Source organism: Xiphias gladius, chromosome 24 (genome assembly GCF_016859285.1).
Source record: "Xiphias gladius isolate SHS-SW01 ecotype Sanya breed wild chromosome 24, ASM1685928v1, whole genome shotgun sequence".
Classification (NCBI taxonomy): Eukaryota; Metazoa; Chordata; class Actinopteri; order Istiophoriformes; family Xiphiidae; genus Xiphias; species Xiphias gladius.
Window position 1 is genome coordinate 6121082 of NC_053423.1, and position 24954 is coordinate 6146035.

The 24954-nt window shown below is 41.8% G+C and overlaps 1 protein-coding gene across 3 annotated transcripts; it reads left to right on the top strand.

Annotated features, from left to right (window-relative positions):
• Positions 1 to 4163: 4163 nt before the first annotated feature.
• Positions 4164 to 21349, top strand: nt5c1aa (5'-nucleotidase, cytosolic IAa). 3 transcript variants are annotated; one of them, XM_040122271.1, is made up of 7 exons: positions 4164 to 4323; positions 9078 to 9115; positions 12528 to 12695; positions 12790 to 12919; positions 17469 to 17591; positions 20180 to 20364; positions 20993 to 21349. In XM_040122271.1, exons 1-7 carry the CDS (start codon positions 4164 to 4166, stop codon positions 21347 to 21349), a joined length of 1161 nt encoding a protein of 386 aa, XP_039978205.1. The 3 variants fall into 3 exon arrangements, with proteins under 3 accessions (XP_039978205.1, XP_039978204.1, XP_039978206.1); XM_040122270.1 differs by having other exon boundaries at positions 4164 to 4319; positions 9071 to 9115; XM_040122272.1 differs by lacking the exon at positions 9078 to 9115 and having other exon boundaries at positions 4173 to 4319.
• Positions 21350 to 24954: the final 3605 nt, after the last annotated feature.

Genomic DNA, 24954 nt, shown 5'->3' on the forward strand with positions numbered 1-24954 from the left:
ATTTGTCCCGTCGGATGATTTTGCTTTTGTTTTCTTTGTTTTCAATATTGTTACTGTAGGCTTCTAGAACAAAGACAATGTAATTATTTTTGTTACATAGAATAAAACACATGGATGTCAAGAGTAACTGCTTCGCTTTGGCCCATGTATTTCCTCAGGTAGCACATTCACACACTGAAACGCACTCACTCACACACTACACTCAGCCAAGAGTGTGAGTCACCATCTGGCAATGATGTCACACTGCTGCAGTGATGTCACCACTCATGCTGTTCTCATGGTAACCATACTGAGGCCACAAGGCAGGGAGTACATAAACACACAAAACACACGCTCACACATATTGATGCAAAAACACGCACGGTCATAATTTATGGTGGATTTAATGCCTGCGGAAATTGATTTTTGTCGTATCTGGTATCTGCGGACACTCATTTATTCTGCTGGACAGCAAGAGCGAAATAACTGAGTACAATGAAATGACTCATGAAGATTAAGCTTTGACTTTATGAATCAATACAAACATTCACTTTAAGACATTGTCCTCCCTTGAGAGACGGAAAGACTTAGAGACACATTTTGTGCTGAAAAATCAAGCAAATATCCTGTTTTTATATGAAGTGTTAAAGGACAACGCCACGCAATTAGTTTAGTTAATGTGTCTTTCCAGGGCTGAATATTTTTGGACATCAATAGAAAGACGTCCGGATTTTACATTCTGGTGACGATATGACAACTTTGGTTGTTAGCTTTCTGGTTTCATTTCATTCTTTTGTTAAAACTGTGTTGACTAAAGCCTTTTTTTTTTCCCATCGCCCCTTCTCCAGCCATCCATCGCAGATCAATATATATCTATTCTGAGCCTGGATGTGTCAGGCTTCATTTCAGTGGAAAGCCAAACATCAGAAATGCACACGCAGAGGCTAAGCGGCAGAGAAACTGAATCACACTGCAGCAATAGAGGTCACGCCGAAGAGGTGCGCGTCCCCAAGCGGCCACAGGATGGGGCTGTAAGCTCAGTTACGCTCAGCTCCACTATCCTGACACCATGTCAGTGACATTTGAACTGTGAAGGCCTTCCAAGGGACCATGCGACGATTGGCTGTTCGGTTCCCTCGCCTCATTCTTGAATGGAGCAGCACAAAAAGCAAAGGGCAGAAACACAAAAGAAAAAAAACCCTCCATTATTATCTGGCGAAAAGAGGCCGACAGACACTGGCATGAGCTGAGTCACCATCAGTGACCCGTCAGACGGATGTGGCTGCTAAGCAACCCTCTCTGAGGGGGCTAGTGTCCAGCTGATAAACACACAAACCCTGTGTGGACAAGTAGCGAGTAATGACTGAGCAGAGGGAAGAAGAAAACTCCACCTCTTATCACTACTAGTGCTACTACTACCACTGCCACCTGCACAGCTACTCCCTCTACTACTATTACACCAATACTACTACTGAGTGTGTTTTAGGGCTATCAAGAATTATTTAATGCTACAAAACTTTCTTAAATTGAAGAAACATTAATGCACATCTCTATTAATCCATCTGCTACATATTCATTGACTTGTAATTAGCATCAAGTTAGGCCGCAGAAAATATTGCATTATCTTGGAATTTAAAGAATTTATCTAACATGGCAATTCAATAGCTGCAGCTGCTGTGTCAATAGCACTACTACTGTAACTATATATTATTATATTACAATAATCATCTGTTACACTAACTTTAAAAAAAGAACAATACATTTTAATTATATAAATGAAAATATAATCTCATACTAAACGACAAGTGCACATAGAGTGATAATTAAAACACAAATAAAACTAGATGTAAAAAGTTTCATCAGTGTGGGTTATCAGCCTTTACTATGAACAAAAAATCTGATTTAAAGCTACGGCAATAAGTTCAAAATGATATAAAATTCCCTTGGCAGATTAAGATTACATTCATTTGTGAAAATATTCAGTAAAGGTTTGAAATCAGTCATTAACTGCATAAGTAGGCAATAAAGCGGAGCTAATATCTGGGTATCAGCTTTGTGAGGGCAATGGATAAATCGAGGATGAAGGACAACTCCCAGTACTACCAGCACACCTAAATCCCACTGCAAGCACTGGTACTATAGCACTGTCAAGTCAGTGCTTCTCCTTCTGCCTAACTCCCCATTTCCTAAGCGATATCAGCAGTTACTTGATGTCATAACGCTTTCTTTATTCAAAAACTCTGACTCTACTTGGCCCAGATTTCTCTTTCCAGAGAATTGATACCAATGCAATACTGAGATCATGTTTGAAGATTAATCTGTGCTACGGAAAGAATAAAAATATCTAATGGAGCATTTCAAAAGTAGTGCCATCACTACCAATACTGGATAATACTAGTGCAAATAATGATACAGATGATACTACTGCTACTGCTGTTACTACTGCTCCTTGTAGTCATTCTATTTGAGTAATAAAGAAATAATATGATAAATAAAAGAGTGAACAATAAATCTAAATATATTCAAATATTAAGGGCACTAAAATATAATGATGAAATCACATTCTATAGTACTGAGGTTGACTTTTAGTGATTTTTTAACTCCACAGTCTACTGGTTCATTTTACACAACTTATCATTTGATTCTTTATTTCCTGATGTCTATGATATATTTTTCAACAGAGAACCACTGGGACTCCGGTACTGCAGAGGTACAGTTGGCATCAAGGCCAAACTGTGCTGCAAACACAATGAGAACTTCGAAATGAATCCTTCCCTACGCACGGCAGCGGAGTGGAGTTAACAAGAGGGTACGGTGGCATGCGTTCTCCTCCCGCACTGTATATAGATCCTCCTGGCGTAACAACAGGCTTGAAGCTATAAAGCATGCACCATTTCTCCTTTGATTAAAACACCACCTCTGTGTAAGAACAGGACAGCAGACCAAAGAGGCATTTGGCTGTTGTAAGCCCCGGTGACACTGTGCTGTAGTCAACATGAATGAGTAAGGACACTAATGGCCCTGTGTTTGACTCGGTGCACAACCTTGGTTTTAAATGAAGGTTACATCCATTATCTGCCACCTTTAGGCTAATTTAACTCCGCTTCCCTCACCCCACCCAACCCCGTGCCCATTCTCATCCTCTCCGAGTTATCAGCCTCGTATTTTTCATACTGAAACCTATTTATTCTTAATTATGCATTCATTATTTCTAGGTATATTTTAAGCATGATAGGTGACTAATAACTTTACTTGAAAAATAGGGACTACACTGCAAAAAATGTCACAAATCATTTATAAAGAGTGAAAATAAAGACAAAGTCTGCCAATATGAGGTGAGATAATCCCTTTTTTTTACCGAATGATGTTTATTTGTTGGGGGGTTGATAATAGTACCTCACTTGTTTAAAGAAATTTGATTTGCTCCGCGATGAAATGACTCATTGTGGCTATTTTTTGCTGTGTACTTAGCGTGTGCCTGAATGTCCCATGAGCCTCTTCGGCAAATTGCACCGTCAACAGGGGACAGCAGGGGGAGGGTTGGTGGGGTGGAGGTGGTGGTTGGGGGGGAGGGGACATGCTGAATAAGGAAGCGGGGCTGTGATTGGTCGGCGGGAGGACAGAGGGGAATGGACGAAGCTGGGGAGCTGAGAGAGTGATTGAATGGGACAGAGAGGGACGTAGGGAGGGAGAGGGGGCACTGAGTGGGGGAAAGAGAAAGGCAGAGAGAGATAGCGGCAGATGGACTGCTGCACAGGCTGCATCACACCTACAAAGGATAGACTGTGTGTGTTACAGTGTGTGTGTGTGCATGCATGGATAACAGAGGAGTGTGTGTCTAGGATAATGGCTGTTAATGAGTGAACGTCTTTCATGTGCTCTGGACTTGGATGCAATAATCCTCTTGAGGAAAAATAGGATACAGACAAGTGAACAGGAGACAGACGAGTGTACACTTTTGCTCTTCACACTTCGGCTGCTTTCAGGACAGGTGCAAGCCCAGCAAACTACTGTAGTAAGCCTATTATCAATGTAGGCGTATCTTGATAAATGCTACAGACTGTAGCGGGACATTTTCTTCCTTTGGTTGCACCTTTTTCGCCTAAGACGAGAACTGTGTCAAAGGTAGAGCATTCAGGACAGTTTGCAGGGCACCTGCGGGAGCACAAGAAGAGTGACTCTCTATGGTGAAGATGAGCCTGGACCCTGTACAGGTGATGAGCGGACAGGTCAAGGAGCTCCAAGTTGCCCCTTCGTCCAATGGGGACAGCAGAGCACCATGGGAAGAGAAGGAAGAGTTTGATCAAGATCACCTGGGCCTCACCACCAAGCCAAAACCAGTAAGTCTCACTGACTCTTTGTCTGTTTATATGTCACTGTCCACATCATCAGGGCGCAAAGGCCTCTTGTTAAAACAGTTACCGGACGACAAATTGATCCCAAACATCCCTCTGTCCTCTGCTCCTCTCCTCTGCCATGATACTCCTCTCCTCCAGTTCATCCTTTTTGAGTCAGATGTTTACATCGCCCACGTGCAGCTTTAAGCGTAGCTCGAAAATGGGGGTGGGGGGGCAAGGTAAGACAGAGCGTGTGTCTGCAAGTGTTTCGGAGTCCACAGAGTTTGGTCACAAACTTCCAATACGTCCTTCTTTAAGATTATGAATGGAACTTTAATAGGAGATACATGAGACTTGTAAAAACCAGAAAAAAAAGTGTTAAAGCAAAGCAGTAACGGTGATTGACTTTCTTCAGTATTCACTCATGACCAAGCCATTCACGACTTTAGAGGCAAGGCTAATAAGCTAACCAACATAACGTACTGTCTGGATTACATGTTTTTATTTATCACTTCTTTTTTTTGTTTTTGACTTACATCTGGTTTTGTACAATTAATTCCATTTTTTCACTCTTCATTACGATAAATCAAAAGATATCATGTATGACATAGTCTGTATTTCGAAATACGAGTATGAGACTAAACTCACAGCGGATCAATAGGAGAAGATTCGGTAAATGATAAATGAAAAAATTTCAGATGACTGCGTGCTACAGTGTTGTATAGAAGTGGATGATTTTGACACGCGGAACATTTTTGCCTACTTTTGTCTGCACTGTGAAAAATGCTACTATCTTAACAACTTTGCGTCTAAGAAAACCCTGGGAAGTAAAATTCCAGTTGGCAAAAGGATGACATGAGCTGACAATTGAAAGAGAACGGCACACGTTGACCGGCAGTGTTCGGTGCCGTTTATAGCACTGCAGGACATCAACATACTGTAGCATAAGGAGCATTTCAGGTGGAAAGGCCGCTGAGCCAGTTTGAGTGACTGTGAAACCGAATGATCCAAATTTGATACGCAGAGGAATCTGAGTAAGATAGTATTATAATAAACAAAGAAAACGAGAAAGATAAAGTAGAAAAACAGAAGAGAACTAACTGAAAGCACGGTATGAGGGCTGAAAGTAGCTCAGAGCCGGGTAAGCTCGAGGATTAGTGCGGCCGCAGTAGTGTATTTTCAGACTGTAAACATCCATGATCATGTAGCAGTGATACCGCTTAACTATCAACCCAGATATCACTGCATTAGAATGCTGTAATAGAGATATAGCACTGGCCTAATGGACAGCACAGATACATCTCTGCCTTCATCTGAAACTATGCACGGGAGGGTTCAATTGCACTCACATGTAAAGTCACCATCCATAATTAGAGATTTAAGACACAAAACGGCATTAGGGCATAGTGCATGTGACTATTCATCAGAGGTAATGGACCAAAGAGATTACTGACCTATCGTTATAACGAATGTCGGTTGAAATTAGAAGGTTACACGACAGTATATAAACCTAACTTTTTCCTTAATCTTAGACCGTGTGGTCGACTCTAGAGCCCAGACAGTCGCTGTCTCAAAAATCAAGCGGCCAAATTCACCTCATGAAGTGCTTTCCCTAATGACACATTTCCACGGGTGACGGCCCCGTTACGCGTAACTGGCTGCCCAAGAGAATAAAAGCGAAAGACAAATAAGGGATGATGATGGAAGGCGTCACATTTTTTCAGTAATGAGACCTTTTACTCAACAACAAAGGCCTCATCAATAAAATAGAAATGCAGTACTAAGTCACTACTTCTTTCATTTCATTTATATGAGTAGTTGAGTATGAGTATAATTTTAATTAACATTAAATGGCCAGGTCAGTGTCATTGAGTAGCTATCATATTAAATTAAAGCTGCTTCTAATCTACTTTAAATGATACTGAATCTGACCAAGAAGGTGAAATGACTCAGGGGCTGTAGGTCAGATAATTTAATGTATAATTGAAAGAGAAAGTCAGACGTGTGCAGCGTGTTTATATCTGCTGCAAACTTTAAAATGACTAAATAGCTTACTACCTCCAGTGGTAAACGTACCCATCGTTACTTCAAGAAGAACACCATTAGCTAAAGTGCCGGGAGGTGTGACTGTTATTTTCTTTGATAATTGTGTAGATGGCATGTGTTCTTACAAAACTCTACCAACTTGTATGTTGTATCATAGTGGCAGAAATAAAAAGTAACCTGGCGGCGATAAAACTATCACAATTATTAGAACTAACAGGGAGCTAAAGTTATGTAGGTCAATCAAACTCGAGCAGGGAGTCTCTCCAAAGTCCACAGGAACCAGGAATCAAGAATAATATCCACTTGCTACAGGCTAACAAGACTTTGGTAAATTTTTTGGTACAAATCCAGTGAGCCTGGCAGCTCCCGAGCAGACTCTCCCTCATTCTGCGGTGTACTGGCTACAGTTCGGCATATACAGGAAGTGTCGGGGACAGCAAGTATGTAAGAGTAAGAGCGGGGATCAGTGGCAGCGGAGTTGAGTCGAGTTGTATCAAGTATATGGGTATGTAGTTCTGAAAGGTCTCTGGTAAGACCTGAGGGGAAACCCCTCAGACCTGAGGGGAAACATATATCAGTCAGACAAAACTTTTTTCACACAGTACTCAGGTGAGTCTGTAACGCTTTCATTTATGCAGCTGGCGGCGTTTAGTTTGGTTACTTATAAAACGCGAGTAGGTGGGAAGACAAAAGCATTTGTCAGTATCTGTCACAAATCAAAGCTGAACCCAAATGCAGACAGTGTACAAGCAGGTAAGGTGTCAAACAAGTCTCAGGCAGGGATGATAAGATGGTGATTGGCTCAGGGTTTGGGGTCAAGAAGAGGGGGAGATATCCAGGGGGAGGCCTGCCAGAGGGGGACCCCGAGGATGTGAACTGGCTGGTGGTCTTGGCAGACTGGCGTGGCAGGTGATCCTGGAGACAAGGGGAGCAGGTGTAAGGCAGAGCTGGCAGACAGGGACCGAGACTATCAGACAGGCTTGGCAGAGAGAGTGAGACAGAGGGCGAAGGGGGAAAGGGGAACGGACAGACAGACAGACAGACAAAAACAACACACCAAGCACACCTCAGTCATACCGAAAAGGCTAAAAATCAGGGGGCAGGTGTCGCGGAGGAGGGGTCCCGTCAGCGTTGGACATAGAGTGTGGGCATACGACTATTTCCTGGAGGCAGTACGCACCAGCGTAGACTCGATTCGTATCGAGCTCAAAAAACACACCAAAAAAAAATATTCAGTTGTTCATTTCTGTCCAGCACTGTTGGCTAACGTGGCTACAATATTCAAGCTAACGTTAAGCAGCCAAGCAGTGTTATGTCAGAATAAAATAAAAATCTGATCTTACATTTTTTGTATCATACTGTACGTACAACACAATAGATCACAGTTAGCTTCAGTAGCTTGCAATCTAGAGCTCATAAAATCTTCCAGCAGCAGCTGACATTTCAGGGAAGGACAAACTTTTTTGTTTTCTTTTCATTTTTTGGGACAAAACTTGATTGTCATCTATGTATCATGTATCACCTTCTCTCTAAGTACATCAACTCAACAGTAATTCACCTGTACTTTGTCAGTGTTTTTAGTAAAACAAACAAACAAAAAAAAAAAGAAATACAATTTTATCAAAGTGAAATTTGTAATATTTGCGATATTTGCTGGATTTCAGACAAACCAGTACATTAACGTTGCTGTTGCTGGCAGTGTGTTCAGTCATACTCCTCTGTTACCATATCTGCCAAGGACTGAACAGACTGCACCATCACTGGCCTTTACTTATCTATAAATATCAGGCCCCCGCTGGTGCTCACCCCCCACCACGTCACTTTCTCCTCGCACTCTCACCGCTTCCCCCCTCTGTTCTTTCCCCTTCCTCTGTCTGGAAATCCCTTGCACTTCTTGTCTCTCCATTCTTGGAAGGATGAGGGGATGTCTCACAGCCTTATTTATGTATAAAAATGCATAAATAACAGATGACTCATGGATCTTGGTTATGCACAGGTACCCTGCTGAGCTGGCAAAGCTCTGACAGGATTGATATATAGTGGAGGAGGGTTACAGGTTCAGCAGCAATTTCCCATCTTGTGCTTTACCTGACAATAAAGGATGCTGTGATTCCTAACTGCAACTTCAAATAAATAGGTGAATGTTTAGTTTTCATCCCCAGCAAGTTTAATTATATACACTTGCCTTTTTGCCACCATACAAATGAATGAGTAGGAGGTGACTACTGTTACGTTCCTGTGAAGGGGAGCCTTGTGATCGATGCATTCTCAGTGGGTGGGAGGCCCACTGAGCGAGGGGGCAGGCAGTTAACACTGCCAGTGTCAAATCACAGCAAAGATCTGGACTCGGGCTCTGGGGTCACTCCCAGACTATGTGACATGTTATTCATGGAGTAAACTGACTCTAATGGGTAAGCTGCACTAAAGGTCTCATACATCCGCAAGGCCATCTCAGTGCAGCGTTCGTAGAGAGACCCATGTTTTCCACCGTAAACACAGCACCTTTAAAACTAGTTTGACCCAACTGTGTCAGACCTCTGTTATATACAGCTCTCTGTCGTCACAGCTTTTAAAGAATAAGAGGAAATGTACGTAACAGACACTGCAAAAAGATATTCATCAACAGGTCAATTTATAATCTTTAAGGAAAATGTAAAGATGTGGAAAATTCTTTCTGATGAATAAAAACAAACTGTCATTCTGCTAAGGTGACAGGGAGACGAGCCCGGAAGGTGGAAGGAGGCGTGTTCTTCGTAAGTATGTCCCATCATAATGTGAGGTCAAAGGTTGTGTCCATGGCTACTGAATGACCATCAACCACTGCCCTTTCACCTTGTTTCAACCTCCCCTGTGACGGCTGCCTGCATGGTCACGGACACACTCACTCTACTAACCAACAGCCCGGCCTGATGCATCGTCACGCGTGCTGTCGTGCTGGGCCGTACCGGATAGTCACTCAGCTAATGAACCAACCTGCTGTGTTCCAATCACTAGACAGCTACACAGAGCTCTGGCTCGTTTGTATGTGAACCCGTGCTTCTGTGATATTTGAATTTTAATATTACGTGATGGATTGCATGCTCTGTTATAGGCTGGAGAAAAAAATGACCTCTGCCCAAGTCAGAAATGAAGAAAAGCTGAACTTAAATTTGAATTCTCCTCAGTCTGTGTAAGGAAATAAAAACTACAATTGCTGTCATTGTGCATTTTTTTTCTCCATTTTTCAAAAGAGGAAATAACTGTTGTTGGACATACTTGTGGAAGTACTGTCTAAGCTTTAAACTTAGAAGGGGCTTTTCCCACGACAGCGCTTGACAGACACCATGGTGCGCTACTTAATGGAGCACGTCAGCTAGCAACTTAGGCTAAGTAGTTTCCTTTCTGAAAGTAGAAGCTAGCTAGCCCATCTTGCTAATGCTATCAATGATTCCCGCTCTCTGTTAGTTTTCCTTCGTGTTATTTCAACACGTGCGGGTTCGTCAGCAGCTCCTGCAGAGGCCAGAAAGGAAACATATATATCTTTGTTTTGGTAATCACACTTTTGACTAAGTAAGTACACCAATATAAAAAGAAAAACTAAATATATATGCTGATATATATATATATATATATATATATATATATATATATATATATATATATATATATATATACTGAAAAAGTAAACTTTAATTTCAGTCCAGCTAACAATGAGGCAGTTTTGTCTTACTTCCCGAAAAGTTGATTCCAGTAAAAATCTTGTCATAAAATGAGCAAAAGAAGGCATAGCTCCACAGTTAGCCAATTTTTATGCACAAGTATTATTTTTAACCTTCGCCCGACTCACGCACTTTTGTTAATTCAGTTTGGTCCTGACAAATTGCAACCTTCACATACGCCCTGGGGAGAAGCTCTTTTTCTCTCTGGTGACAAGATGAAGCTAGTCTTATGAGTGCGTGGTACTTTTACACACACCTGTGTTCATACACACTCAGTGGTCAGTTTATTAGGTACACCTAACTAAAACCAATGCAGTCTAACACAATAATCCTGCGATGAATTCTCCTTCATGAAGGTTTCAATATTCAGGTTTTGATGAAACTGTGTTTGAGAAGTGTTGATTCAACTGCATGATCGTTTTGGATGATGTAGCTTTTTGGGGCTGTTGAACCATGGAACGGGGCTAAATAGAGGGACAACGGCTCAGTGCTCCTGTCGGCCTGCGGCATTTTTGCCAGCAAACATGGACACAAACATGCATGTGTCTTCGTACAAATATGTCTGCCCCAACTGGGAACACACGCATAATGCATATGAAATGATCAATGTTATCTCTATTAGATTTGTTAGAGTATTGTTAGATTCATTTAAGCTGTTTTTGAAAAACCAATTTAACCGGGACAAACAGAGACTTGCACCCAAACTCCACCTAGACATTCACACACATCTAGGCAAAGTTATGTGCCCTGGAACAACTTTCAAACAGACACACTCTCACATGCACACTGTTGTACTTTAAATTAGTCACCCCCCTCATCTGAGTTCAGCTGCCCGCTGTGGGGTATGATGGCCGTTGCCCCCGTAGGAATGCTGCCCTCCCCTTCCAGACACCGGCACACGAGCATAAACACACACGTTAGGCAACATGAGCGCAACACCATGCCATCTAGCACTGTTAAAAATCCTAGATACCCACAGAGCTCCAGAATCATCACGCTCTTGGCAGGGCACTGACGTTGCGTGTGTCCATTTTGTTGAGTCACTGCATGCTGACCATTTGACATACATGGGGATGGGCAAAATATTACAATCACCTCTCAGTTTTATGAAGTATAATTCAACAACACAACTCCATCCTCCACAATGACTACAGAGTTGAATCCTCACATGATTATTTCTGACAGCATCAACAAACACTGAATATTATGATTTTCAGAAGACAGGGTTTGTTTTGGGAATAGGGTGTTGGGTTGCTAACTAGTTAAATGTATCTAAATTAGCATCAGAGTGTAATCAGTAATTCTTTTGAACATTGGAACAAAACAAGACTGTCAGTTTTACATTTTATCAGAACCAGAATTTGTAGGCCGTGTAAATAACCAAGTTTTACACACCTTAAAACAGTTGTCAACTGGCCAGTAACGAACCGTGTTTAGCTAACATTTAACTAATATGAGCAGTTCTGCAAACACAGTTTCAGTCCACAGGGGATTTGGACGCTCTTTACGGTCCATTCTTCCACAACCGCAAGACACTTTCTGTACAGCTTCCTTTACATATTTAACTTTACATGTAAAACAAAGCAATATATACAGTACAAAACAAGAGCTTAGTGGTAGTGTAGCAGTAGGTAACTCTTGTTTTATTCTTGTATACTGGTTGCGCACATTGTAAAGAAAGTTTTCTCTTAAGGTACCCCATCTTTAATTCTTTATGCTTTTCTTCTCTTTTAGTTATTTATTGTAATAAGTAATTTAACCAACTCCAAAATGATTGTATTAAGTTTTTTCCTTAGCAAAGGGGACGGTCCAAAGAAAATAATTTGGTTGAGGGTCTTGCTCATGAAAATGTGAACCATGAAGTTAAGCCTCCCTCCTCACCCAAATAATTTTCACACCGTCCCTAGGAGCCCACAAGAACCTACAAAGGTTTGTAAATTGTACTCGGCTGTAGTGAACTGCAGTGGGACATGGGTGCTCACGTGGCTGAACATACGTAGTCTTCTTATCTCATGATTAGAGATAACGCCATTCTACTAATGACACCGTAGATCCCCATTCATAGCGGATGTGTCTGCTCCAAGATACTGTAATGCCATTACAGCAGATAATAGGCATGAGAGTAAGTGAAATGTGTCATGTTTTTGCATGTGCATGTATTGTGAAGAGTTCTAACAACTCCTCTAACTGCATCCAAATAAAGTTTTAATGATGTTGTCCATGAGGTCTCTTTTAAAGTCACAGAAGCACTTGCATGCACTTGTAAAAAGGAGACATTCAAAATTTTATTAGCAGGGTTTAGTTTAAGGATCACCACGGGTAAAAATAGGGTCATCATCTTTCACTTCTCCTCCCACTGTGTTTTCCAGCCATCTTTTAATGGGTCATTATACTTCATCTTCCCTTTTTTTTCTGTCTGTCTCTTCATCATTCCAGTCATCCGTCTTGTCTCTGTTTTCTTCTGCAGCCAAAGCCAGAGAACGCAGTGACTATTGCCGTTTCGTCCCGCGTCTTGTTTCGGACTGAGCATGAGCAGAAGGTGTTTGAGCAGAAAGGAGTGGAGGAGTATCTAAGATACCAGATCGAACACGAGAACGAACCCTTCGCCCCTGGACCCGCTTTCCCCTTTGTCAAGGTTAAAGTCACACAAACCAACATAATACATACAGTACCGATTTGCAGACTGATGTTTTTTCTTTTTTGCTGTCCTGACTCTTGCGTCCTGACAGGCTCTGGAGGCAGTCAACAATCGTCTGCGGGAGCTGTACCCACAAAGTGAAGAACTGTTTGACATTATTTTGGTGACGTACAACCATGCACACGTAGGAATACGGCTCATCAACACAATCAACCATCACAGTAAGTCTAACAGAGATCCAAACAAAGAGGAGATGAGCTCCAGTGTCTCCAAGCAGAGAAAACAGTTGCTTCATATCCAGCAAAGGCAATAACACAACAGGTTAAAGCTATAAGTAGAATTTTAAAATTTACGACGTTGGCAACCCTCAGTGCCGCTGTCAAAAGATACAATGTGGCAGACAGCAATAGTGCCTTTAAATAGCTTCCTGTCATAGGGTACCAGCCCATCGATAGGTTAAGAAGATATCAAGTTTCATGCACCACCACTTACAATACAGTCTGACAAGATCATTATCTCCCGCTCCATGGGCAAACTGAACATACCCCGCCCCCACAAAATCACTCAAACACCCTAATTCGTTCCACAATTAGAAGAGAAATCACCAGTCATCAATCATCATCATCATCAGCTTTCTGTCCTCAAACAATGCGGTGACTGTGGTCAATGTGCACTGCTTCTTTAGAGTTTCTGATAAAGGCGAGAATATCACAGAACAGAAACTATTCAAAGATGAACAGGACAGGAGCATGTAACTCAAAGATGCCGGGGCTAGGTGGCAACGGTCACAGACCTGGTCATTATCTAGGTACATTTCATAGAGTCTGATTTTGGTCAAGCAAATTGAAATGTTTTGTACTTATACTTCCAGCGAGCACATGGTTGTGCACTGATGTTCCAGCCCAAAGCATGAAAGGAATCTACAAAACACAGTCGGTTTGTGATTATGAATTCTTCAGCATACTTTGCTGCATCCTTTTTTTTGTGACTTTGTGTTTTTATTTAACCGTTCCCTTGTGCAACTTTAAGCGGGGAAAAAAATCAGCACTATAAGATGTTAAGACACATACACTGATGTAATGGTATAATCCAAGTTGGTCGGGATACCGCAGCTCACGCAAACTCAGCTGAGGGACAAACAACAAAGTGTATAAACAGCTGACTGGTAGGACCCTTCCCAGGGACAACTCAGACCCTGTGATGAGATCTTCCTCACAGACCACTTCCTGTTCCTCAGAGCTTCAGGCTGGGATGAGCTCAAGATTATGTCCTCTGGGATGCAGGAATAATCCAAGAGGCCCGAAACAAAAACAGGTCTGAGCGGAGCCGACAAAGCAACACACAGGGCCTTCCAGATGCTTCCGTGTGAGATGTCTCTGGTGGCGCTCTGCGTGAGGGGGCCGATGCATTCAAAGAGTCCCCTGGCCTCTGACCTTTACTACAGCATTAAAGGAAAACATGGTTTCTCTGATGTCACAGAGATAAGACTGTGTTGAATTTCATTCTGCACTAGGACTCCTCGGGTGACACGGATATAAGAAATGCTTCTGACAGAAATATTAACCTGCTACTCTAGCTTTTCACATTTGAAACTGCGCTACGAACACCACAGAGCATCATCTACTTACACTAGCGATCTACTTACACTAGCTATTTTTAACAGCTGCAGGATGGAGTGTAAAGTTTTCCCTCCTTTGCGCTTGGACAACTATACAGTTGTCCCCGCATAGCTGTGGATAACAAATGAAGGTGACCGCCAGTGATTTCATGCATCTGTTTAGCATGTACACATCATAGGACCCAAGGGCTAAGATGACTGGCAGGTCCTGTAATGTGCTCCGTGCGCAGTCAATTGATATTTCATGTGATGACATTATCGTTCTCTGTGGAAATCAGAACTGGAGCCGCTCCGTGACCTAATGAATATTCCTGATATCCTACACGGACGCACACCTGGCTGCTATGAGAGCAAAGTAACCGTACCATGGAGCTGCTCATACTTTGATGTGACAGCAGTTTGTTCACAGCCCTGCTGATTTCCTGCTTTCCTATAACCATGTTTTAGATCTTCAGAACAAGCAAATAAATCACACAAAGATAGATGATATGAAAACATTTTTGGGGGGGGATACAAAGACATCAATGGTGAGGACATTTTCCCTCAAGTGACTCCCACGCTCCAGCACCCGTCTTAAAGGCAGGGGACACTTGGGAGGTTTGAAATGATGAGGGCCTGACTACAAAGCTAAATAAACCATCTGGGGAATCTGTGGAGGACAGTCGGTTCTTTGAATGATGGAGAGACCACTTAGGGGGCTTAAAGCAACACTGTCCCTCTGTTTCTTTTAGTTTCTATCTCCAACTCCATCTGCCTGCAGCCTGTTTCTGTTTATGTTTCCGTCTGTATCGTGCTTGTCACTTTACACCGGTGGATGCCAGAGTTTAGCTCTGCTGAGATCAGATTCGTCTGAATGGATTACTGACTCATGCTAATTTGGAGACAGTTTGTCTTTGGTGCCTAAAGTGGTTATCCACAAGATCCCTGTTGTTGTTTTTATGTGTGTTTGGTGACAAACTACTAAACTGCTCTACTGTAAGTACTCAGACCGTCTGACGATAAAGTTTGAATTTCTGACATTGAGCCTTCTTCGTTGGGAAGCCGAAATTTATTGTTGACATCAAAACACAGATTAGTATGTTGTCAATATGTTTTGTTTATTTCTTTGACATCATTTAGGGATAAGATTGTATGTGAGGGATTTTTTTCCATGAGTTACAGCAGCTTACGTTCATTTTCATAGAATAGAAAATATGTTTTGTGTTGCACTTCAGGACTAGAGATGTAGTAGATAGGTTAACCACACGATAAAAAGCGGCATGCATAATTCATGGTTGAATGAAAGTGTTGAAACTAGTTTTGTTTTGTGAGACACGTCTGTTTTGGTCAAGTAGACTGAGGCTGGGGGATTTAAACTGTGCTTGTATTCATAGGGTGCTTCTTTCATTTCAGTGAAGTGGATTATATTATTCATTTCATTTCAACACCACGTGCTTTTAAGGGGGCTGAGTATTTTTGCTATTTTAAATGGCTGCTGTCCATAGCTATAAAAGTAAAAGCTAGGTTAAATCACTACTGTGTAGGATCCACCTGGAAACAAACACACAGACAAAAATGAAAAAAATCGGAAAATTAATGTACAGTGTAGTCAGTTTTCAAACAGGACAGCTTTTTTTGTTCTTCACATTAGCATTTTCAGCTAAATCCCTTGGTCTTCATGCCCTCTCAGTTGGAAAACTACAAACAAACAAACAAACATCTGGTCAGGAGTGGGAGAGTCTTCCTGTTAACGTTATTTCCTGCACCACAACGCAAATATGTTGATCGGATCACACCGTTATGAAAAGTTGCCTGATAAAATACAGATCAATACAGCCTAATGACAAGATACAGCTGTGTCAAGGGAACTGCTCCACAGACATTTAAAGTAAGTGATTACCGAGAGAGTTGGGTGCCAGAGAGCTACTTCACTTCCCTCCGTTCGCTCTGTTACTGCGGATGAAAAATGCTGACTCAGCGTGGGAGGAAGTCACTTTTGGTTGGCTTAAAGGCTCCCTCCACTGATTTGCCACAAAAAGGAAAGCTAGCTCACGGGCAGCGTGCTACTAATCTGTGCCACTGAAAACAGTTGTATATTGTAGAAGCCTGAGAAAATAAGCCCTGTTGATGTCATAGTGATGTCATTAGATTTACCTCGGCTTGGGCATGGACACGCCTGCGTTCCAGACTGAGGGTGTGGAGTTTAAAAAACCTGGGCGTTTAGGGAGGGTCAAATGAAAAGATGCTACCGCTTGCATTACAGGAAATGTAGGATCCAGCTGTTTTGGTGTGTGACCCATACTACGGACTGAAAAGTCAGGATATCTCAGCTTGTGCTGCATCAATTGTGATGATTGTTTTGATCAAAATGATCTAAATGTAAGTGCAATATTCAAATATGGCCCTTTCATGTGTGTGAAGACAAGTTTCTGCTCAGACTAGTGTTTACATAAATGCCATAACCTTTCAGTTTCTCTTTTAATCATCAGCACATCAATCTCCCACCCACTAACCTTCTCTTTTACTATATCTCCATCTATCTTGGGTGTCGTCCCCCTATTCTCGTTCTATTGTAACCTTAAACCCTACTCACACTCATTCTGGCACATCTCCATCAAGGCATTAGTCTATCCCTTAACTCCTCTGCCCTTTCTAGCAGCCCTCCCCCGTTGACCTAATGTCAGTCTCCCACTCTTCTCCACATAGATTCTCTCAGCACAGAATTACAAGGTTCCCTCGGCCAAAATGCAAACAGACACTTTCCCACCAGTCTTAATTCCTTCTGCCTCTCATATGTATAACCTCTCCCCTCCTCCCTGTTCCCCCTTCTAGCTCACCCCCTCTTTGAACCCTCTCCACTTGTAAATTTATCCTGTCGCCCGTCTTTACCCCCTTTGCCCCTCCCCTTCACCTCCTATGACTCCTGAACCTACTTATCATAAATTCCATGACAGATTTAAGCTACAGTCTCCAGCAGAAATGAGGATGTTTTTTTTTTTTTTTGTCTGTCACCTGATGTTGGCCTTATCTCACAGTCTGCAAATATAAAAGTAAACACTACAAGACCCATCACAATATTGTAATGGGTCTATTGTAATGCTAATGTAATAATGCACACTGAGTGATGTACCGAAACTAAAAACCTTATTGCTGTTTGTTTCTCTTCTCCCCAGACTTGTTCATTGAGAGGTTCTGCATGACGGGGGGAAGCAGTCCTACCGGCTACCTGAAGGCCTGGCAGACCAACCTCTACCTGTCTGCTGACGCCAACAAGGTCCAGGAAGCACTGGCTGAAGGTGATCACACACATACACACACACACACACACACACACACACACACACACAGAGATGAGTATGATTAAGTTATGACATATTAACATACCAACAGACTCACTTTTAACCATTAAGAATGGCTCTCAAGTGATCTCATGATTAATTTATATGCCAGGATTGACCTAATCTGCAGGATTGCTCATTTCTGTCTTCTGTAAACGCATATGTTACTTTTGTTTTAAGAGTTAATTTAAATAAATTTTATTTATATTCATGATATAGAAAAAACAATAAATAGAGATTAAATAATGGAAAATTGCCTTAAAGTAATAGCTCAATACTTTTGGAAATATGGTTATTTGCTTTCTTTCTGAGAATAAATTAGAAGATTGACTCAACTCTCATATTTGTTTTACATAAGAAGCTCCAGAGAGGAGCTGGTTAGCTTAGCATTACATACCATAACATAACAGTTAGCCTGGCACCAGTGAGAGATCTACCAACCAGCCGCTATACAGTAAAGCTTCCTCAGGTGTTCAGGATTTACCCAGTTTGGTTTCTGGCTACCTGGGCACTGCTGTCTTTACTACTATGCTGGATTTAGTATCCATGAAGTCAGTGATAATGCGATACAAGAGTGACAACACCAGTGTCAGAGTTTCAATTTCATCTCAGCATGTATCCTATGGTAACACTTTACAACACTGACTAACAGTATCGTAGGACACAACTGTGCACATGGCAGATGGCAATCAGAACCCTGGATACATGCCCCAGATTCTATCTGAGCATAAAGTGTGTTTATGCACATTAATATCCCAGTCCTGATCAGGTTTTTTGGAGTAACCCAGTTGCAAATTCATTCAAAAGGGGATCAGATTTCAGGAACCTTGATGAAGCTTTATTCAGGTTTTGAGGAAACTATTTAGATTTTTTAAAACTGGGATACCCCCCCCCCGATCATAGCCAGGACAGTAGTGTCCATGCAGCACTCATTGTTGTTGCATGTTTTAGTCAATTTATTACGTATACGACTGTGCATTGCAGGAGACCTTTTTCAAAGCTGCAGTAATGTTGATTTCCATTTATTTTATTATTGTATGAGTGTGGAATATTTTAATCTAAGAAAGTGGTTGGCAGGTTTGTCAGATGCATTTGTTTTCAGTCAAATGGAATAAAACTTCAAAATAAAAACTCCGCTACTGCCTTTAAACGACTAAAATTCTCACACACACAAAGCTCACTGTGCACGGAGTATACCTTGTTTGCACAACCACTGACTGACATCTTCTCCAGTTCCGCAGTGACATAACCCTAAATCAGCACATTAATTTTTTCTTCTCTTTGTTTTTGCTTGATGAATTCCTGCATGTCACGACATATCAAGACAGACACCGAAGGGAATACCAGTTGGCAGTACCATCCCATTTTCTATGGCTGTGGCTCTGAATATGTATCAGTATTTGAATACGTGGGGCTGCTCTCAGCCAAAGTAATACAGGATGTTAATATGCTCCGCTGACAAGGAGCCGGAAACCGAATGTAATGATGTGAAATTTATGGGACTTGCGGTGACAACCGCTTCGGGAGACTTAAATTTGCCGGGTGCAGCACATTTCATGCTGCATTATTATTGCTGTCAAAATGAATAGCACATACAGAAATAGGGAAAGAGACAGGGTTGGAAAAAAAACAAACCCAAACACAAATGATGATTCAGACTAATTTAAAAACTAGCTTAGTTGACCGAGAATGTTTGATATTTTATAGATTTCCATTTTCTGGCAGTAAGAGCCAGAAAAGAACCTACTGGAGCTACCATCTCACAGTCTCTGCACACAGAGGGAGAACTAACTGGGGTGCTGACTGATCACAGCGTGACCGCATGCCTCTCATGGGGACTTCAGGGGCACTCCTCATGTGACTTACAAGTTTAATGTCACTAATGCAGAGACTGTGTGGGAAGCACACACACAACAGCAGCAGCACTTTTTCAAACACTCAGGTTCGAACAAATTCAAACGAGCGTGTAATTCTTTCGAACTACTTTGAACCGCTTGGGTTGCAGCAAGCAGGAAGGTTTGCAGATTTGTTGTCACAAAAGAAGGAAAACTACTTCAAACAGTGCTTATAAACTAAATTTTTAGTTCAAAAAGGTCATTATAGTTTGAATATTTAATTTTTTACACATTTGGACTTAAGTTTGAATTTAGAAAAAAAATTGTCCTTCCTGTTGTTTGCAGATATCAGAATGTCTCCTGGTTTGATTTAGTGAAGTGAAGTGAAGCGAAATGAAGTGATACGTAAAACCAGGATTTACCTGAGCACGTGATGTTTCTGTTGACTTGACTCTGATTCAGTCAACATAGGATTGTCTGCAGGTATTAAAGAATCTATCGCTTTAATTCAAAGTGAAGTGAAATGAACTGAAATGAGTTGAGTTTAACTAAACTAAAGTGAAGTGATGTGAAGTAAACATGAAGTGAAGTAAAATGGTAAAACAAAGCAAAGTCAAGTGGAGCAAAGTGTGTATAATCACCAATTCTCTGCCTTCAACTAATGTGTTGCTGAACTCATTGTGACCCATTACTCTGTGTTTTTGTGTTCAGGCATTGCAGCAGCCACCATGTTCATGCAGGAGAAGGTGACGGAGGTATCAGAGTCCCAGCTGAGGGTGGCGTTTGACGGTGATGCCGTCCTCTTCTCTGATGAGTCAGAACGAATCTTCAAAGCCCATGGGCTGGACAAGTTCTTCGAACACGAGAGGGAACATGAGGACACGCTATTGGATCATGTTTGTAGTTTTTACTGGTCGTCTCTTTGGACATTTTTCTCTTGAACAGTAGCTAATGTTCCAACACCATGGATATATTATGTTACCTTAGGCTAAATAATCAGATATCCCAGAATTAATGAGGTTTGTTTTTTTGTCCTTTATAATTAAAAAAACAAAACAAAATGTGCCAATAAAAGAAACTGAGGCAACAAAAAGTAGGAGAGCTTTAAATCCTAATCCTTTGTAGCCTTAGACTGCCATCTCCATGCAGGCCTAATCACCTGTAAATGATTATGCAAATATTGACAATATAAAATCCTTTTCATTGACTGATTATTCTAGGAATAAATTATGCAAAGTTATATGATAAATGCTTTCAAAAGTCATTGGGAGTCAGACTGCCAGTTGGTGTGTCATTCTGTCAGAGAACCAGCAATTTATAAAATTAGCTGTGACATTAAAATAAAATTGTGCTAATTCAATAAAAGTTTACTTGTGCTTCATGCACTTAAAGATGGGGCATGGCAGTGCAATAACAACTAATGATGCAAAGCATAAAATACACACAAAACGAGACACTGAAACACAAGAGGACACACAGCCTCACCAGCTCTGCTTTATCATGATCTGTTCCTCTCCCTTGCAGGGTCCCCTGAAGGGCTTTCTGGAGGCACTGGGGAAGCTCCAGAAAAAGTTCTACGCTAAAGGCCAGCGCATGGAGTGTCCCATCCGGACCTACTTGGTCACAGCTCGTAGCGCAGCCAGCTCCGGGATTCGGGCGCTGAAGACACTCAGGGCCTGGGGCTTGGAGATCGACGAAGCCTTGTTCCTGGCAGGAGCACCGAAGGGCCCTATGCTGCAGAAGATCAAGCCGCACATCTACTTTGATGATCAGATGTTTCATGTGGAGGGAGCAGTAGAGATGGGCACCATCGCTGCCCATGTGCCCTATGGCATTGCACAGAAAAAGAACCCCAAACAGAATACCAGTTCAGGGAAGTAGAGAGCAGGGCTTTGGATGCCGATGGAACAGTCATTCAGCTGGAAACGGAACAAGGGAAGAAGGATGAGATGGAGAATATTTGGAGAGTTTGGAAAGATGAACTTGTACTGTATTGTATGTGGAAATGCATCATTTCCATACTGTAGCAATTGTATTGTACGTCTCTTTTATCACAATGCAAACTGCTATCATCTTAGGAGTTAGACACAGGTCTGGGTAGAGGTCAAGTAGAGGTCTGGAACTTGAAATGACATTTCAGAGCCTCAGTCTACTCGATACTGAAGTGTTTTGTCAAATCTTGCATTATACAGGAATTTCAAAGGTGCTTGATTGCCACAGTGACCTGACTCCGTTTCTCTCACTATCACTTTTCTTGATGAAATAGAAACCTCTTCAGTGAATGCTGGAGGATACTGAATGAATGGATTCACTGACTTATGTTTAAGTAAAGCACAAAAGCTACAACCTATGCTGTCAATAAATGAGCCATAAGCACGATGCAGAGATAGTTTAAGGTTTTATAGTTACAGTGATGTGCTGCAGCATGAGAGTCATAATTTAAAGCTTATGTGTCAGTCATTTCACAGTTTGACTTCACAAAAACTTAAAACTGTTTGTTTTGCAACTATACAAAATGTATTGTATATTACTGAAGATAGCAATGTCATCTACTATTGTGTTAGTCCAAAACAAATATAGGAAGTTTCAGTTGGTGCCTTAGTTTCAACGAAGACACTATTTTTAGCCATACCGGCGGTGTGGCCGGTGCAGCACTTTAGTCCTCGACAACTGTTGGATGCATTGCCATTAAATTCAGTACAAACATTAATAGCCCAGACGATGAAACCTTCAAAATTCATGGTTTCTTTCCATCACCATTACCATGCTAAGGTTAGTGTCCTCAAAGCCCATCAGAGCCTAAGTACTCCTTAGTCTAACAGAGGACACGGTGGACTGATTACAGTTGAGTGAATTCTGACAGTTTTGTTCTGATATGTTCCTAAAATGTTTGATGTATAACAACTTGACTTTGCTCGCTTAAGGCCAAATGGTAGGCTACATTTCTGCTCCACTGCTGGTAAGAAAAGCATTATCTCCATGTTTAATTCCTCCAACAACGGTTTTATTACCGTCTGGGGGCCTACTAGCATGGCTTGTCTTGTTTAAAAGTCAACCTGGTAGCAAGTATTGAACAAGTAAATTAAAGTCCATGAGAAAAGTGTTGTGGTTGATATGTGCATAAAGCAGCTATCTTGATTTTACCGCCCTCTCCTGTACACCATGGTTAATAGAAAGTCACACTCTGCTTAGGTGGTGTTTGATGTTGTAAAATGTAACCAGCTTAACTGCACCTGGCAATCAATACCCAATTGGCCATCAATAACTCATTTCAGTTACAGCATGACTTATGTTTGATTGAAATAACTTGAGATTAGTCTTTCATTGACAAAATGGCCACAGTGGCCTTTTGAAAATGTCAATCCACTTCACATCGCTTTGTCCCTGCTGCCTCGTTCTCGGAAACCTTCCACCTAGTGTATATTTAGCAATGCTTCGTTACACCCCACCGGCCCTCTGAGGACTACGGAGCTCAGGAAAGCGACAAGAAATCCACGGGTTTCCTTTCACAGCCAAAACAGATACTTAAACAGATGTGTCTTTTGGCAGTCGCTTGCTCTAAAATGATGGCTGAGTCATCGGAGGGGAAAGTTTCAGCAGGATGAGCAGTTTGGACTTTAGGGTGACATTCAGGAGTAGATTAAGGCAGATGAAGCAATGTTTGAACATTTCAACTACAAGTTTATGACAACTACAGAGCCTTTATGAAAAAAATGGCTTTGCAATAAGAAAATGTGAAAATGAAAATGAACAATAAATAAAGATATACATTTTAGCACTTGCTTAACTCATGACTGAAAATAGCCAAAAATTGAATGACCTCTTTAAGAAAACATGCAAGACGAGCGCATAACTCCTGCACAGTCACTGATGTGCACTCCTTCAGTCCACCATGGAGTGGCAGCACTGGAATAACGAATGATCTGCTGCAGCCACTGGTCTTCAGTCAGCACATCTTGTTTTTATTTGGGATGAAAAATGTGGAGAATATTATCACTGACTGACACTGATTTAACAGCTCCATGCACATGAAAGTTACCCTTAATGATATAATTTAATCTTTCCATATTTTCCTCTTTCCCACCATCCACATTTCTTCCTCCTCCTTCCTTTTCTCACATATCCTTCCATATTTTTTTCCCCGGTTACTCTAATATTTCACTCTTCACAGCGAGCAGAATCATATTACCATCCATACTTGGCTTCCCCCATGCACATATCTGTGATAAATGAGTTAATATTCCTGATCATTCTCAGCTCAATTGGATCTTCCCGGCAGAGTCTGGGTGATAAAAGCCAGAAAGCGCCAACATCCATCGCTGGTCTACCTGGCGCCTTATTGCTAACAACACCACAGGGACTGGGCCCTGCTGGTAAAGGCTGATGGATTGACATTCATGCGGATTTTATAAGCTCCAAACAAGCAGCGAGATGATGTTGCTGGCAACACAAAGTCGAGCGCAGGGGCAGATAGATAAGATAGGGCCAGCTGGCCAACTCTGCAGAGCCTATGGACAGTCCATAATGACACACATGGGCAGGCTGCCAGCTGCATCCATAAACTCACGCTAACCATCAGTGTGAATGGAGAATCGTGAAAGAGGATGCCAGCCTGAGATAGTGCCTGGGGACAGAAATGGCCAGAACAACCCGAAATGCTGCATCTTACAGATGCCCCAGTTAGTAGATAAATCCTGGAAGGTGCTCAAGTGAAGTACAGGAAGAAAGTGTTGGGATAATTGTTCTTCAAAAATCAGGAGTGCAGAGATCAGAGAGCTGTTCATTGCGTTGGGAGGACAATCTCGCAAGTGCAAGGAAAAGATATAGAACTGATACAAGACAGGAGATTTTTTTATAGATTAGGGATACGTTCCACTGACTGCAACTGATGGCCAAATGAGGGACATTATGTAACAGCCCATAAGCTCAGATATAAGCTTTCTCACTGCCAGATGTGACCTACAGAGTACAGGCTGAGCAGGGGGGGGGGGCTTTATCAGTGCGAGATAACAACACAATAAAGAATGACAGTGAGAGAAGGAAAAGAAAATAAAGAGAGAGAGAGATAGATGGACTTGCCCCAAAGACACAGATATGCAGAGCGTTGTTTTCCTTCTGCTCGGTTACAAAGCAGAGTGGCACCCGTGGAGGGAAAAGATGGGTGACTCACTCCGTCTTGGCAGCGATGCTGGTCAGACTCAGAGGGACTCGGCGGCAGGAGACCAGTCCACAAAATGTTTTTGATCTGTTCCAACACAGTTTCTCTGCTCAAGCAGTTTGTAGCTTTTGGAGCTCTTTAAATAGACTCTTCTCTGAAAGTGCTGCAAAGTTTTTAATTAGGATTTGAGCTGAAAACACCTTTCAGGAGGCTCTTCTCTTTGTGAAGTGTCACTCTCTAGAAATGAAAAAGTAGTCATTGGAGTGGCTCGAGGATGTTAAGCTAATTTGTTGAGGTCTCCGCCAGATTTGTGATGTGCAGTATCGTT

Bases quoted from the DNA above. Each gene is read 5' to 3' on its own strand.
- nt5c1aa (XM_040122270.1), top strand. From the start codon at position 4,164: ATGGTGAAGATGAGCCTGGACCCTGTACAGGTGATGAGCGGACAGGTC. The intron at 12,696-12,789 runs GTTAAAGTCACA...GCGTCCTGACAG, and splicing joins CCGCTTTCCCCTTTGTCAAG to GCTCTGGAGGCAGTCAACAA. The intron at 12,920-17,468 runs GTAAGTCTAACA...TCTTCTCCCCAG, and splicing joins CAACACAATCAACCATCACA to ACTTGTTCATTGAGAGGTTC.